The following is a 13,912-nucleotide window of genomic DNA, read 5'->3' on the forward strand; positions in this document are numbered from 1 at the left end:
ATGCTGAACTCCAGAAAATGCTCCATATGAATGACAGACAATGGCCCAAGCTTCTAAATGACCCACTTAAAAATTCACCAGATACAGCAGGTCCTTCCTTGTAAGACCAGAAGAAACAGCCTTGCTGGGTCAGACCAGAAGGCCAAAACAGATGGTAAGTTTTGGTCACCTCCTTCTCTGTGCAAGAATTTAATCACTGAAAAAAGGGACATACCTAGTTCCTCTTCCAAGTACGTTATGTATTTTCCATTATCTGTCAGTGCCTTGAATACTTCAAGCCGTTCATGCAGGTCTTCGTTAGATGGATAATCTTTAATCACTCTGAAAAAATGAGCTCGGAGAATCCCCAGCCTTTCACCCTTAGGGATTTAAAAAAAAAAAAAAGGCTTAAGTGATGGGTATAAATTTTTAGAAAGGATGCTTTGTTCTAGCAGCACACAGCCAGTTGCTTGGTAATGCACTTACTTGTCCCTGAATAATTGCCTTCAACAGATGGAGGACAGCGTGCCGGGCCTCGGCTGGTCGATCTGGCTGCAGCATATCAGCTACCACTTTCCAAATAGCTTCCACTGCATGCTGAGAGCGCAGAAACATTTAGAACGTTTATACAACGTAGATCCAACTGCGCACATTTGCCCATCATGTAACTAGGATTTGTTTACATCCCAGCATACAGGGTTCATTTCTGATTTAATTATTTTTGTCTGCCCTGTACTAGTCCTAACAGAAACATTCATGTCTCGTTTAACACTTTCCATACTGCTTCAGAGTAACTGGATGCTCTCCCACCACAACACTGTAGGATAGGAACCAAACCCTGCACACTTTCAGATCATGTCTATCCTCAAATTAACAACTTCTCGCTGACATTCTCTTCACACACCATGTGATAACTACCCACAGGCAGGTCTCCTTTCAAAGGAAAAACCTTTCAGGAGCCAGTTTTGCCACCCCATTATTTATTTAAACCCCCAATTTGCTCTAGCCCCTCTTCTACTGGGGAGGAGCAAACAGAAATGTCTCTTCAACTTAACGACTTGGGGTCCCACCCTCCATTCCTCCCAAACCATCTATAAAGAGTGAGACGTAGCCATGAGGGATATGCAGTTCAGCTACAGTGGAGGGGATGCTTACATATAAGGCAGTGTTGTCCAAACTTGGCCACTTTAAGATGAGTGGACTTCAACTCCCAGAATTCCCCAGCCAGCATGGCTGGCTGGGGAATTCTGGGAGTTGAAGTCCACTCATCTTAAAGTGGCCAAGTTTGGACAACACTGCTCTACATACTCACCTCTTCAAATTTTTTAGTTTTTGCTACCTCACAGATTTGACCAATTGCTTTTATCCGATTGTTTAAGCCACATTCTACGCTCAGTTCCTGAAAGATAAGCAGAGCATTAGACCTGTACAAGCAGCAGCAAGTTTGCAGACAGGAGGGTGGCTCTAAATGCCAGCAAGCACATCAAGCAGTGGAGGAACCAGACTAGCATTTCCTGGTTAAAGATACTTATACACTTACTCATATTTTTTAGCTAAGGGGAAAACCTGACCTTCCTTCCCCATGCACCATCCTCTGTAGAGGAACTACACTCTTCCAGATTGACAAATCACTGTTTGCTGAGTTGGAGAACATACAACTGTAACAGGAACATCTCTGTCTAGGGCCGCAATTCCCAAACAGATTCCCATGGGTGCCAACATGATCACAGAACACCTCCTACCCAGCTCCCTTTCCCACCTGGCTTGCTGAGGGTGAACTCCTTTTAGTTTTAAGAACAGTTCTGGCCTCCTTAAGTTTTTTTAGAAAATAAAAACGATGGCCAGCTGCAGCACTGTTTGGAAATCAGCCATGTGCCAAGAACAAAGGTAGCAAAGATGGCTGGAGGCACCCTGAGGGAATGGGAAGTCTAGGTGGTAACAGACAGCATGCTGCTAGACTGGTGCTTTGTAACTGCTTATTCTCCATACTGTGGTGCCATTTTGTGATTGGAAAGCCTCCCCAGGAGCCACTGTGTTCAGTGTGTTCTCAAACTTCTAAAGGCCCTCACCAGCCCCAAAGGTAGGGAGCTCCTAGTGAAGGAATTGCCTTTCCAATAGGTTGATCACAATCGCAGTCCCCACCACCCAACAAACAGCATGTCACAGAATCTGGTTGTGAATGAACTTGGTCCCCTACGTGGATTTCACAGATGTTCCTGCCACTTGTCCATATATGCACTGCTTTGGAGCTTAACTGACTCACAGTAGGGCTGTTGAGAAGTTAGCTCCATAAATCAAGGGGGTTTTGTTGTTGTTCAGTCGTTAAGTCGTGTCCGACTCTTCGTGACCCCATGAAGCATATTGCGCCAGGCCTTCCTGTCCTTCACTGCCTGAGTTTGCTCAGTTTCATGCTCATTGCTTCAGGGATGCTATCTAACCATCTCATCCTCTGCCGTCCCCTTCTCCTTTGGCCTTCCATCTTTCCCAGCATCAGGGTCTTCTCCAAAGAGTCCTCTCCTCGCATTAGGTGACCAAAGTATCTGAGCTTGAGCTTCATTATCAGTCCTTCCAATGAGCAATCAGGGTTGATTTCCTTTAAGATTGACTGGTTTGACCTCCTAGCAGTCCAGGGAATCAAGGGGGTGGGAGCTAGTTAACTGTGGCTAGTTAATAAAGCAATCCCATGGGGTTTTGGCAATGTTAGAACCACATCAGGAAGGTGTTACAATACACCCTCAGCTGAACAGTAATGGGGAAAAGGGGTATCTTTTGAAGCAGAATATCCATTAAATCTGAAGGGGATTTTACATACGCATAAAATGGTGGATGGGATTTCATAAATGTGTATTTTAAAATGGCAATCAGGATTCTAGCATACAGTATACAGATATTGTCTGTTGCATCCAAAGTTCACTAAACCAAAATCTATTAAATTGAGGGTTGATTATATCCACAGATCCTTGGGTAATCCAAATCTTTAGTTAAGGCTATTAACTAAAAAGTTTAAAAAAAATCCTTGAAATTAAAGCATGCATTTACTTTTGTGGCATCTAGTAAAATTCTCAACTGTTAATGTAAGTTCAAGGCACTATTGAACTTGCAGTATTTTTGAACGTACCTTGAGGATTTCTGCAGTGATGATGAATTCTGTCTGTTTTCCTTCAGATGACTTAGAATTGGGCCTGGATGACAGTCCTAAGAGGCTCTTAAACTTCTCCTTTAGCCCAGGATCTTTGCTTGGTGGCTTTGCCATTGTTAACTAAGATAGCATCAAGGAAGCTGTGGCGACAGAAGATTGCTTCATCAAGGGAACATAGCTGAGAGAGATACTTTCTCAATACAACCATCCCAAGACAGAACCTTAAGAGACACAAAGAAACTACAGACACCTGCAACCAACTCTATGCATGTTCAAACATGGCATGCGGGAGGCTGCCTTATGGAATACTGTACAATGCATGTCCAATTTTGTCAGGAACTCTACCCCCTTATAAAAAAAAAAAGCTACAACTGCAGCTGCTACTGAAGCAACTACCAAATTCTGTGTAAATACGTGTGCAAATATTATCAGTGTCTATGAGGAGAACCAGTGTGGTGCTCTAATTAAAAAGAAATGTATGGACAGCATCTCCAGTCCCTTTTACTCCTCTGAACCTGCTGGTTGAGCCCAAGAGCCAGACTCTCACCCAAACTGGCCTTGCAGGTTGTGATAAGTATATAGTGGGGAACTGAATGACTCTAGGTGGTCCCTCAGCTCCTTGGAGGAAAGGTAGACTATACATACAATGCAGACTTTAAAAAGAAAAAAAGCAAACAAAACCTTTCTCTTGAAATGAAACAAGGTGACTTGATAAACCAGAACCTCTGGCAATAATTAAATTCAGACCAGCAATACTGCTATTTCTTTTGATTGTACTGGAAGGCATGGCCATACAAATTAAAGCTATTTTGCCGTTTTAAAAAGCTAGTTACTACAGGAGTGTGTGTTAGGATGCTGCTTATTTATTAAGATAAATTGGTGTTATTAATCTGCCCTGTTTCCCCATTCTCAAAGTCTTAGAAATAGCCATGCTATTCTTCCCAAACGCTAATGATGATTAATCATTACAATAAACCCTATTTTTCAGCCTGGATAAAGCATTTCAAACTTTATTCTGGTAATTTAACAACTAGTGGAGTAGTACTGTATGTACAAACACTTTCTGAGCTGAAATAATAATTGTACTGATAGCGCAATAAGGCTGGTTTTATTGATCTGATTTTCATCGCAGCTTGTAAACAGTCTGTAATACCTTTAGACGTTATCATTTCTAGAAAGATATTTCCATTTAAAAAAATACAAAATGGCTCACAAGAACCTGGGATTGCTGTAACAATAAGAAAATGAGAGAGAGAACTTGGGATGCAACACGCCTCACAATTTTTACTCTGCATCACCTTACTGTCGGTTGATATGCTTGAGCAAGCTACAGTTTTAATTTGGTTTAACTGTTTCGCACGTTGCTTTGTCGGCTGCTTGCGAGTGCCTTCCGTTTGCGGAAAAGAGGAATACGAACTGAAGCAAATAAACGCGGTAGGGCACAGTTCTTGCTTTCACACGAGCCACTGGAAAATACAACTTGAGGCTCCAGGGCGGCACGTCCCCTGAAAACCTCGGGCATGGCTCCAAAAGCGATATCCCTGCAGCCCAGCACTTCGTTCAGCCCATCCAGGCACCCTCCGTGGCGTGTGCTGCTTCACCCGCCAAGGCTCCTTGCAGCTTTCAGGGCCGATCAGCGAACGGGCTGCCGCGCAGAGCGACTCTTCCACGGGGCGAGGTAAGAGAGGCGCCCCTGCGCGCAAGCGGGCCTTTGTTCAGCCCTAGGACCCGGGGCACGCCCTTCGCGCGCTCGTGTGGAGGGGGCAACACGCGTCCCCAGAGCAGCCGGCCCTTCGCTTCCGCCAAGGCCGGGCCGCGACCCGCCTCGGCAGGCCCTCCTCGGGTCTGGCTTCATCGCTGAGCCTCGGAGACGCGGCGCCCCCTCGGGCGGGGCTGCAGAAGCCTAGCGCGGGAGCTCTTCGGACCCGGCCACGGCGGCCTCGCCTCTGCGCCTCCCCCAAGACCGTGCACGACTCTGGGCTACCGACGCTTTAAGCACGTTCGCCGAGCAAGCCACAACGGCCCGCCCCGGCGGCTGGAGGGACCGTCGCCCGCTGGCCTCGCACCGCCCCGGAACGCCGGAGAGCCCAGCCAGGCCCGGCGGCCCCCAACGGGACCCGCTCGCGCCCTTCCCGGGTTCACAGCCGCCTTTGCTTACCACGGCCGGGCCCTCCACAAAGCCCTGCAGGGTAGGCCCCGCCGGACCCGGCGCCTGAGGACTCACCCGACTCCTAAGCGAGGGTCGGCTCCAGCGTCCTCCACGGCCGCCAGCTCCGACCCCCAAACCGTGTAAACACTCTCTACCCCACAGCTCCGCCTCCCTGGGGCCCCGCCCCCTGCAAGCGGAAGGGCCGCTGTGCTTCCGGTTTGAGGGGCACGCGACGGCGGGAGGCGGCTCTCGCCGCGGGGCATTGCGGGGGCTGTAGTCCTGGACGGGTGGGCGGGGCCATGCGCGCGGCGCGCGGCCTCTCCGCCCGGCGGCAGCTGAGCAGCGCCCGAGGTGAGGCGGAGGGCCGGGAGGAGAGGCCCGGCCGGCTGGGGCTGAGGGGCGCTGCGGCGAGCAAGAGAAGGGGGCGGCGGCAGCGGCGGCGGCAGCCCCCCGGCGCCCGACCCCCGCGGCCCAGCCGGCTAGCCGTGCCTCCGCGGGGAAGGATGGAGCGCGGCCGGCTCAGCGAGCGCAGGTTGTGGAGGCGGCCTCAGGATCCCGACACTCGGAGCCTGGGGCTGCCCCCCCGGCCGAATTTCCAGACCGCTTCCCCGCCCTAAAAACAGCAGTCCAGCTCCAGTTGCGCTTATGCGGCCTCTGGCCAACCTGCTCGGTTCCGGGGAGGCTCCCCAGGCCCGGAGGCCCGGCAGGGTTGGGCAGCCGAGCCCCTTCGGCTCTGTGTCGAACTGCCCCCCGCCCCCCCCCCGGTCGCTGGCAGCTATTTCACCCTTTTTCTCCTTTCCTCTGGCATGCCAGGCTGCGCGAAAGACGCAGGAACAGCCGGGAAGACAGTGGCAGTAATAGCAGCAATAATAACAACCACAAGGTCTGCCTCTCCCGGGTCCTTGGAAAGGACTCGGTAGCAGGATAAAAATGCCAAACCCAGGCTAAGAATAGGAAAACAATAGGGGTTATCTGTGGGACCGCTCTGCCCCCTATTCTTCCGCCCATCTGATCAGGATCAGCTCCCTCTGGGCCCTGTCCAGACAATAGGCCACCTGCCAGGACCCGGGTGTGGGTGCTTTTGATGGAGCTTTGGAGCTCCCTCCCTATGGAGACCCAGCCCATGGACCCCTTCCCTCCTGCATTTCAGACCCAGCTGCTCTACCTAGCATAGGAGGCCGGCAGATTGTGAAGAAGGTTTGAAGATTTTGTATATTATTTTGATAGTTCTGTGACTGTGCTTAATCGTGCGTATATTAGTTACAGCCACTTACTGTTTTTGAGGGGGTTGTTTTTAATTTAGGAAGTTATTTTCATTGTTCGTTGTCCAGAGCCTTCAGGAATGAGGCCACGTAGAAGAGAGAGAGGGAGGGAATAACAGCACTACTCCCCAGTTGCTTCCCCTGTGTTATCCTCAGATTCTTTCTTCCCAGTTCAGTATCTTCTCTTTCCTCCTGCTAAGTTCAAAAATTGCTTCCTGTCTTGTAGCACTGGATGAAATCATGTGAGTTTCCATGGTCCAAGAGCTTTTCCAAGTCTCCTGTTAGTTACTTGTGTGTGTGTGTGTGTGTGGCATTGTGTATCATAGCAGCAACTGAGACCCTCTGCACAAGAAATCCCCGGAGGGGGAGGAAAGTCTGCATTGCCTATGAGCCCCCAGGAGGAAATGGGGCAGAGGAGGCACCTGAGCCCAAGAAGCAGAAATGGGAACCAGCCAGCTGGGAGCAGCAGCTGGCCAATATCCGGGAGATGCGGAGCAAAAGGGACGCCCCCGTTGACCAGATGGGAGCTGGAGCGTGCTTTGATAAGGAGGCCCCTCCAGAGGTGAGCAGGGCAGCCAGGAGGCAGGGAAGGAGCTGGGGGGCGGGGCTGGCCAGAAACAGAGGCCCCCCTCTGCCTCTTCTCTCCCTTCCGCTTGGCAGGTGAGGCGCTACCAGATTCTGTTGTCACTCATGCTCTCCAGCCAGACGAGAGACCAAGTGACCTCAGCAGCCATGATGCGCCTGAGGGAGCATGGTCTGACAGTGGACCGGATCCTGGAGACTGATGAGGAGGCTCTGGGCCGGCTCATTTACCCTGTTGGCTTTTGGAGGGTGAGTGATTTGCCACATGGTGAGTGGGGAGGAACGGGGGTGGGGCAACATGATTATTTTGTAGATTTATAGGCTCTGTCCTCCATGGGAGCGCTTCTGCCACCCATTGACCCCATTACAACCTTGGGAGGTAGGCTGGTTGGGCAGAGAGGGCTGGGCTCAAAGCCACCACAGAGCTTCCCAAGTCACAATCCAGTGTTTTAACAGCTTCACCAAAGTGGCTCCGGCCAATTATGTGTGAACGTAGCTGTTACGACTTAATCCATTCTCTGCCTGCACAGACCCAGTTAGGAAAATGTCACCCTACACATCCCATTGTGGCGAGGAGACCCTGCAGGTAAAAGGTGGATAAAGTCTGCCTCTCTGTTCCCCTCAGTGTCCCCTTTGATTTCCTGGTCAAGCTGTTTGCATGGTGTGAAGAAACATTCCTCCTCCCTCAAAACATTAGGACCAGGGGTTACCTATAGATATGGTGACCATATTTTCTTGGAAAAAATAAAGAACAAGGCTGAAAAAGGGGCCAATCTGAAAGAGGTTCCTAAGGATAAAAAAATTGTGTTTATAACTTTGCTTTACAAAGGAAAATTCAAGAGCAAAACCAAGACAAAGTTTACAAAAATGCATATTCTAATAAAAATATCTAAAATTAAAATTTTAAATGTAAATTTATTTTAAAAAGACAACTCAATTTCCATATTTATCACATGAATGTGAAACACTGTGCATTAAGTGGTACCATTTGTATGGTAAAAGTTAAATGACCGAAATAAAGGATGGAAGAAAATTTAAAAAATAAATAAACCTAAAGGACAGCTTTTTGAAGTAAAGGACTGTCCTTTATATAATAAAGGATTTATGGTCACTGTACCTATAGAATATGATGGGAAGGCAGTTTAAAACAGACCAAAAAAAAAAATCTCTTCCCGTGGCACTTACTGAACCTATGAAATCAACTTGTAACATGATGGTGGCCACCAGCCTGGGTGGCTCTAAGGCAGATTGGATAAAGTCATGGAGAAGGACAATCTTCAGAGGGCTATTGGTCTTGAAGGCAGGAAAATTACTTCCAGGCTGGGGGCAAATGCCTCCAAACACCTGTTGCAGAGGAACCACAGTGGAGAGGGATAGGTCTCCATCTCCTGGCTGTAAGCCCCCAGGGTCATCTGTTTGGCCACTCAAGGAACAAAGTTTTGGGCCAAGACGGACCTTGACCTGATGCAACAAAGCTGTTCTGATGGTCTTAAGATGGAGTGATAGGCACTAACGCGGATGGCTTTTCAAAGAGCTTTGGAGAAATGCAGGTCAGGTCTATAGAGGGCTGTTGGTTACCTCTGGACTGGGGGCAGCTGTCTCCAAATGCTACCTGAAGGGGAACAGTGGTGAGAGAGAGAAAGAGTAGGTCTCTCTCCTGGTTGCAAGCACCCTCTCCTTCCCCTGGGCTCAGCTGGTTAGGACACTGGGAAACAAACAGAAATGCTGGACTCGGATGGGCCTTGGACTCTTACTCCTGTGTTAGTCCACTCAACGATTTACCTTTTCACGGGCTGCAGAACAAGGTGCGATACATCCAGCAAACCACAGCAATCCTGAAGCGGGACTATGCTGGTGACATCCCACAGACTGTTGCAGAGCTGGTGAAGTTACCTGGGGTCGGTCCGAAGATGGCCCATCTGGTTATGGACATTGCCTGGAAGGACGTCTCAGGAATCGGTACTCTTTCTTGCTGTGGTGGATTTTTTCCTGTAGTCTTTTTGGGAGACAGGCATTCAGCTATCTAATTCTTGCATATTTAGATTTTTGACAACCTTTGTCATGTATCCAGTTCACATTCACTGTTTTTCCTCTCTCCCAAATCCTTCATCTGCCAGTTCCTGCTCATCTCCTGCTTACATCAGGATTGCCTAAACCTCAACGTTCAGTTTTATTTATTCATTTATTTCAGTCAATTTATATGGCCACCCTTCTTGAAACCGTGACCCCAGGCAGCTACCATCGGCAAAAACAATAACAATAACAATAATAAGTATTGTATGCATCTAATGGCAGCCAAACACAACAACCTTCTCTACAAGTAGCATCCCTCTCGTGGGCTTCATTAACCTCCCAGCCCCATGCCAGGAAAACAGCTGCTTTTTAAAGTTTTCTGGAATGCCAGCAGAGTCAGGGCCAGAGTATGGCTTGATCTGGGGTTGGGGTTTTGCACATGAGATAAAGTGTACCAGCAGGCATATGGTTCCTCATGGGCGAAACAGGAGAGGTGGAACATCACTTCTGGAATGACAGTGCCTCTTTCAGTGGGCTGGCATGTCCAAGGCAAGCAGTGAACTGCCAGCCAGACAGTTTTTCAGCCAGCCCAAATTTCACGGGAATAAATCTAAAGTGGGATGGATCTGGAAGAATTGCAACAAGCCATCTGGTGAATCTGGGCAGAGATAAGGCTTAAATGGGGGATCTTGGCTCATGCATCTAACTGCAGAAGCTTTTTTGTGGCTGAGGGCTTCCAAATTCCTGTTGCTGCTTCACAAGAGTTCCTCTGCCTTGAGTGTGTCTGTGACATGACAGAATCCTGCAGCAGGTGGCACTGTGGTGCCTTGGCATCAGCACTTCTTTCTGCCCTCCTTTCCTGAATGCTGATGAGTATTAAGATGAGCGAGGGGTGGAATTTTGGGGAACTATGGTTAGGGTTAGGGTTAGTCAATTCCTGATGAACGGCTTGGCTGTGAGAACCTCAGAGTAGTTGAGAAGAAGCTGGCATTGTGGGGGGAAAGCAGCCACTAAGAACAGCAAAGTAGATCAGTGGCTGTGTTTGCAAATAGTCCTGCTGAATCTCCAGTTTGATTTCTTTCCAATTAATGTTCAATATGCCGTGGGCATTCCTGGGAGCTCCAGAAGAAAAAAACATTTCTTGGAGCCTTTCCTACCTAAGATCACTGATGTTCTCCTTCCTTGATCTCCAGTCATGGCATAAACTGATGAGGAAAGAGCTTAGGATCTTGCCCTGGACATAGGAAAGACAAACAGTCACCAGATTTCAGCTTGTCTCTCTACCACCTTCTTACTGCAGACATTTTATGTAGCGTTTGGCTTTAGACCTAAACTTTTAGCCTGTAGATCCAAGTTTTGTTCATGAGAAGGAAAAGAATTAGGGGACTGAATTTGGAAAAGGCAGAACCACTAGTTCAAAGCAGTGGCTAAGCTGTCTCACCACGCTGATAGCCAACTTATATATAGAATTGTAGAGTTGGAAGATATCCAGAGGATCATCTAGCCCAGCCCTCTAGAAAACCAAACTCTTGAGAGGTGGTTATTCAGCCTCTTCTTCAAACTCTCCAGAGATGGAGAACCCATTGTTACCATTTGTAGATATCCTACTGTGGGACAGACCTCACTCTGACAAAGCTTTTCCCTATAGTTAAACAAAATGCCAATTCGTAAGCTGAGTTGATGGGGCTGAAACTGCATTCCTAAGGGGATCAAATGCCATCATTCAAGAAGCAGCACTGCTGCGAGATGCATCTGATTGCAGCAGGGAGGGGTTTTTCCCTGTCCCTGTTTATGACAGCTCCCCCCTTCTGATTTTGAACTACAGGTGTGGACACACACGTGCATCGGATTTGCAACAGGTTAAAGTGGGCAAAGAAGGAAACAAAGCTTCCAGAGGAAATGAGGCAAGCTCTGGAAGAATGGCTGCCTAGGTGAGCCTGTCCAAACTGGTCCTAAATATTTGAGTTTTCTCTCTCTCTCTCTCTGTCTCAGCATGAGATCACAGCTCCTAGGATTTTGTGCAGAGACAGTGAAATAAGAGGTCCCCACCACCACCATTCCTTATTAATGCTGATTAGCTACAGGCAAAGGAGCTTCAAAAATGGTCTCCAGTTGACCATTCCCTCCAATACTGCCTGTTTCAGGAGGGGGGAGTCTGTGTTTCAAGGCTCATCATATTTTCCTCTCTGAAAACTGATCCACCTTGAAAGAGCTGAGGTTTCTTTGAAAAAAAAATGTGGGGGTTCCCTTTGAGTCAGTTTGACTCCTGTTGACTGCCCAGATGAGTCCCTGCAGTTTTCTTGCCAATGTTTTTGGAAGTGATTTGCCATCACCGTCTTCTTCCTAGGGCTGAGAGTGAGGGACTGGCCCAAGGTTACCCAGCTGGGTTTGTGCCTGAGATGGGACTAGAGTTCATAGTCTTCCGGTTTTTGACCTGATGCCTTAACCACTATGCCAAGGTGGCTTTCATGCACATTCTCTGAAATACAGGCTGAAAATGCTTGTCGTAGAGGTCTGCATTCCACAAATATCAGTCAGCAATGCCGCTACTTCAAGTGTGACATGCACACCTTCTCACTTGGAGAAAGCTTTGGAAACCACGGAACGTGGGGGTTGCTCAGGCCCATTTTCCACTTGTTACTCCACCTTCCAATTTATTTCAGTGCTCAGGGCAAAGGGCTGGCTTTCACCTTTGCCTGTACAAGAGGAGGATTTGGGACATCTCCCGTAGGAAATTTCTCACACTTGTAGGACTTCTCTCTCCCATTACCATGTAAGGCTGTGGTTCCCACCATGGTGCGTGCAGAAATCAGTGTGCCAGCCAACACCTCGCTTGGCAATGAAAGCCAAGGACCAGCTTCGGACTCGTCTTTCTGGCCAGGAGTGCCCCGGGAATCCCGTAGTCCTGTTGGCATTCTTAGGAACTAAGCATGGAGGGTGGCTCTAAAATGTGTCCACCAGCCCAGGGCAAAGGGGAGGCTTCTGGGAAGCCAGCCAGTGAGGCGGGGAGCAATCCTTAGTTTGCCCTTTGATAAATCGGGTGTGGTGGCAGACCTCCTTCCCATTAGTGTCCCCAGTGCTGGCTTGGCAGGGCCCAGCTCACCTGTGTTACTTGATGCTCCAGGATTTTAATTATTTGCTGATGGTAATGTTAACTTGGATCACACCGGTTGGGAATTCTCCTCCTGTAACATCTGAGAGCGGGCTGCTTCAGGCCTCACTGAATGTGGATGTTGTGTTTCTTTTTACAACTGCTAAATTTCTTTGTGAAGATGGTTAGAAATCCATCGCTTCGAAATGTTTTGCTTTCCTCTCCCTGCCCCGCCGTCCGCAGAACTCTCTGGAGTGAGATCAACTGGCTCATGGTCGGTTTCGGGCAGCAGATCTGCTTGCCTGTCCGTCCACGTTGCAGCGAATGCCTCAACAAGAACATCTGCCCGGTAGCCATGAAGCGCTGAGGAACAGCCCCCCTCCCCAGCCTCTTTGTCTTGGGGGCTTCCGTTGCTTGAGAGAAGTTGTTTTCTGAGAGGCTGAGACTTGGCGCCTGTCCCAGGAACTGCACGGCCTCTTTGGGCAAGAGGGAGGTCTGATCCTGAGCTACCCCAATGCTACACAGCTGAGCACTTCCTGTCCTCCATCCCTGGGCACAGAAGTGCAGGACTGGCATTTTGTGCTGCCTCTCTGATCTCCGTGAAAAGACTCGTATCCAAGAAGGATCGCTCTGCCCAGCGAGCAGTTTAATAAATAAAGTATTTGGGAAGGAGGCTTTGGCTGACTTCATTCAAGTCTAGAAGGTGAAGGAATGACTGCATAGATCTGGAGCAGGCAACCCAGGGCCTTCAAGGTGTTTATTTTACAAAATATTTATAGCTGGTCTCCTAGCTTAAGGACCAAAATCTATCCAAACGAAATAAAAATAAACCACCCTTTGGAATGCTTGAAGCAGCCACAGTACAATAGTGGAGAGGGACAGATTGTCACAAGGGACAACGGGGGGCCCGGCACTGGGTGCCAAGTCCTACATGCTTTTGGAGAACGACTGGCACCCCAAAGCAAGCATGGTTGGCGCAGCCCGGCCTGCAGGAGACGCCAAAGCCAGCCCATTGCAGGACTGCAGTTCCCTGTGCTTCCAATCCGCCTGGCTGATGATTAATAGAATCATAGGGTTGGGACATAAGAGGTCATCGTAATGGTGAGAGATGCTGGGAGCGGTGGGCCAGCATCCTTGGGAGGGCCTGGGCTTCCCCCTGCTCCTCAGTGCGCCAAGCTCTGCCCATGAAGCTCTGATTCAAGCGGAATCCGGGGTCCAATGGCACTTAATTTAGAATTTAGGGGTGCAGTGGCACTTAAGAGATCAACTTAGCATGCTCATGTTTGGTCTGCTCTTGAGTTGTTAGTGGTGATGAAACTCTAAAAAGGTGGTGGTGTGGTTGGGTTTTGAACCAGGACCAGAAAGACCTAGGTTCAAATCCACACAGCTATGGAAACTTGCCGGGTGTCCTGGCTAGTCTCACCCAGCCCAGCCCAGCCTTGTGGGGGGGGAAATTGGAGAAAGGAGAAGCACCCCAGCTCCTGGCACAAAGGGGATGTGTAAGGAACCAAGCAGAATCCCATTGAAAAAGCTGCAGTTTGCAGAGTCACCACTCCAACCTAGTCTGTGTTCTGCTGGTTTGGGTTTCTCTGTCCCAAACCAGACTGGTGCCCCCCACCTGCCTGGAATCCACACTTTAAATGCTCTTCAGCTGGATGCCAGGCAAAGGTCCTTCTCCAGCTCGCTCATCTCTGGTC

At 49.1% G+C, this 13,912-nt stretch overlaps 2 protein-coding genes across 10 annotated transcripts in view; one reads left to right on the top strand and one right to left on the bottom strand.

The window, feature by feature from the left end:
• Positions 1–5,460, bottom strand: part of TSC2 (TSC complex subunit 2) — a 61,524-nt gene extending 56,064 nt beyond the window's left edge. For 6 of the 7 annotated variants that reach the window (XM_088152439.1, XM_088152433.1, XM_088152429.1 and 3 more), the window contains exons 1-5: positions 5,343–5,460; positions 3,098–3,258; positions 1,292–1,378; positions 466–576; positions 215–359 (exon numbers count right to left, since the gene is read on the bottom strand). In XM_088152439.1, coding sequence (XP_088008565.1) covers positions 215–359; positions 466–576; positions 1,292–1,378; positions 3,098–3,232 — 478 coding nt within the window. In that variant the 5' untranslated portion in view covers positions 3,233–3,258; positions 5,343–5,460. Of the gene's footprint in view, positions 1–214; positions 360–465; positions 577–1,291; positions 1,379–3,097; positions 3,259–5,276 lie in introns of all 7 variants that reach the window. The other variant, XM_088152415.1, reaches the window with a different exon arrangement.
• A 23-nt stretch (positions 5,461–5,483) lies between these two features.
• Positions 5,484–12,906, top strand: NTHL1 (nth like DNA glycosylase 1). Of its 3 annotated transcripts, none has more exons than XM_088152459.1 (6): positions 5,484–5,618; positions 6,856–7,091; positions 7,190–7,360; positions 8,911–9,070; positions 10,950–11,055; positions 12,459–12,906. In XM_088152459.1, the coding sequence occupies exons 1-6, from the start codon at positions 5,567–5,569 to the stop codon at positions 12,580–12,582; spliced, it is 849 nt and encodes a 282-aa protein (XP_088008585.1). In that variant the 5' UTR covers positions 5,484–5,566; the 3' UTR covers positions 12,583–12,906. The 3 variants fall into 3 exon arrangements, with proteins under 3 accessions (XP_088008585.1, XP_088008594.1, XP_007442010.1); XM_088152468.1 differs by having other exon boundaries at positions 5,521–5,618; positions 6,859–7,091; XM_007441948.4 differs by lacking the exon at positions 5,484–5,618 and having other exon boundaries at positions 5,625–7,091.
• Positions 12,907–13,912: the final 1,006 nt, after the last annotated feature.

The sequence above is a fragment of the Python bivittatus genome, unplaced genomic scaffold (assembly GCF_059951505.1).
Source record: "Python bivittatus isolate LINGU-HERP-01145 unplaced genomic scaffold, Pbiv_v1 ctg000030_np1212, whole genome shotgun sequence".
NCBI lineage: Eukaryota > Metazoa > Chordata > Lepidosauria > Squamata > Pythonidae > Python > Python bivittatus.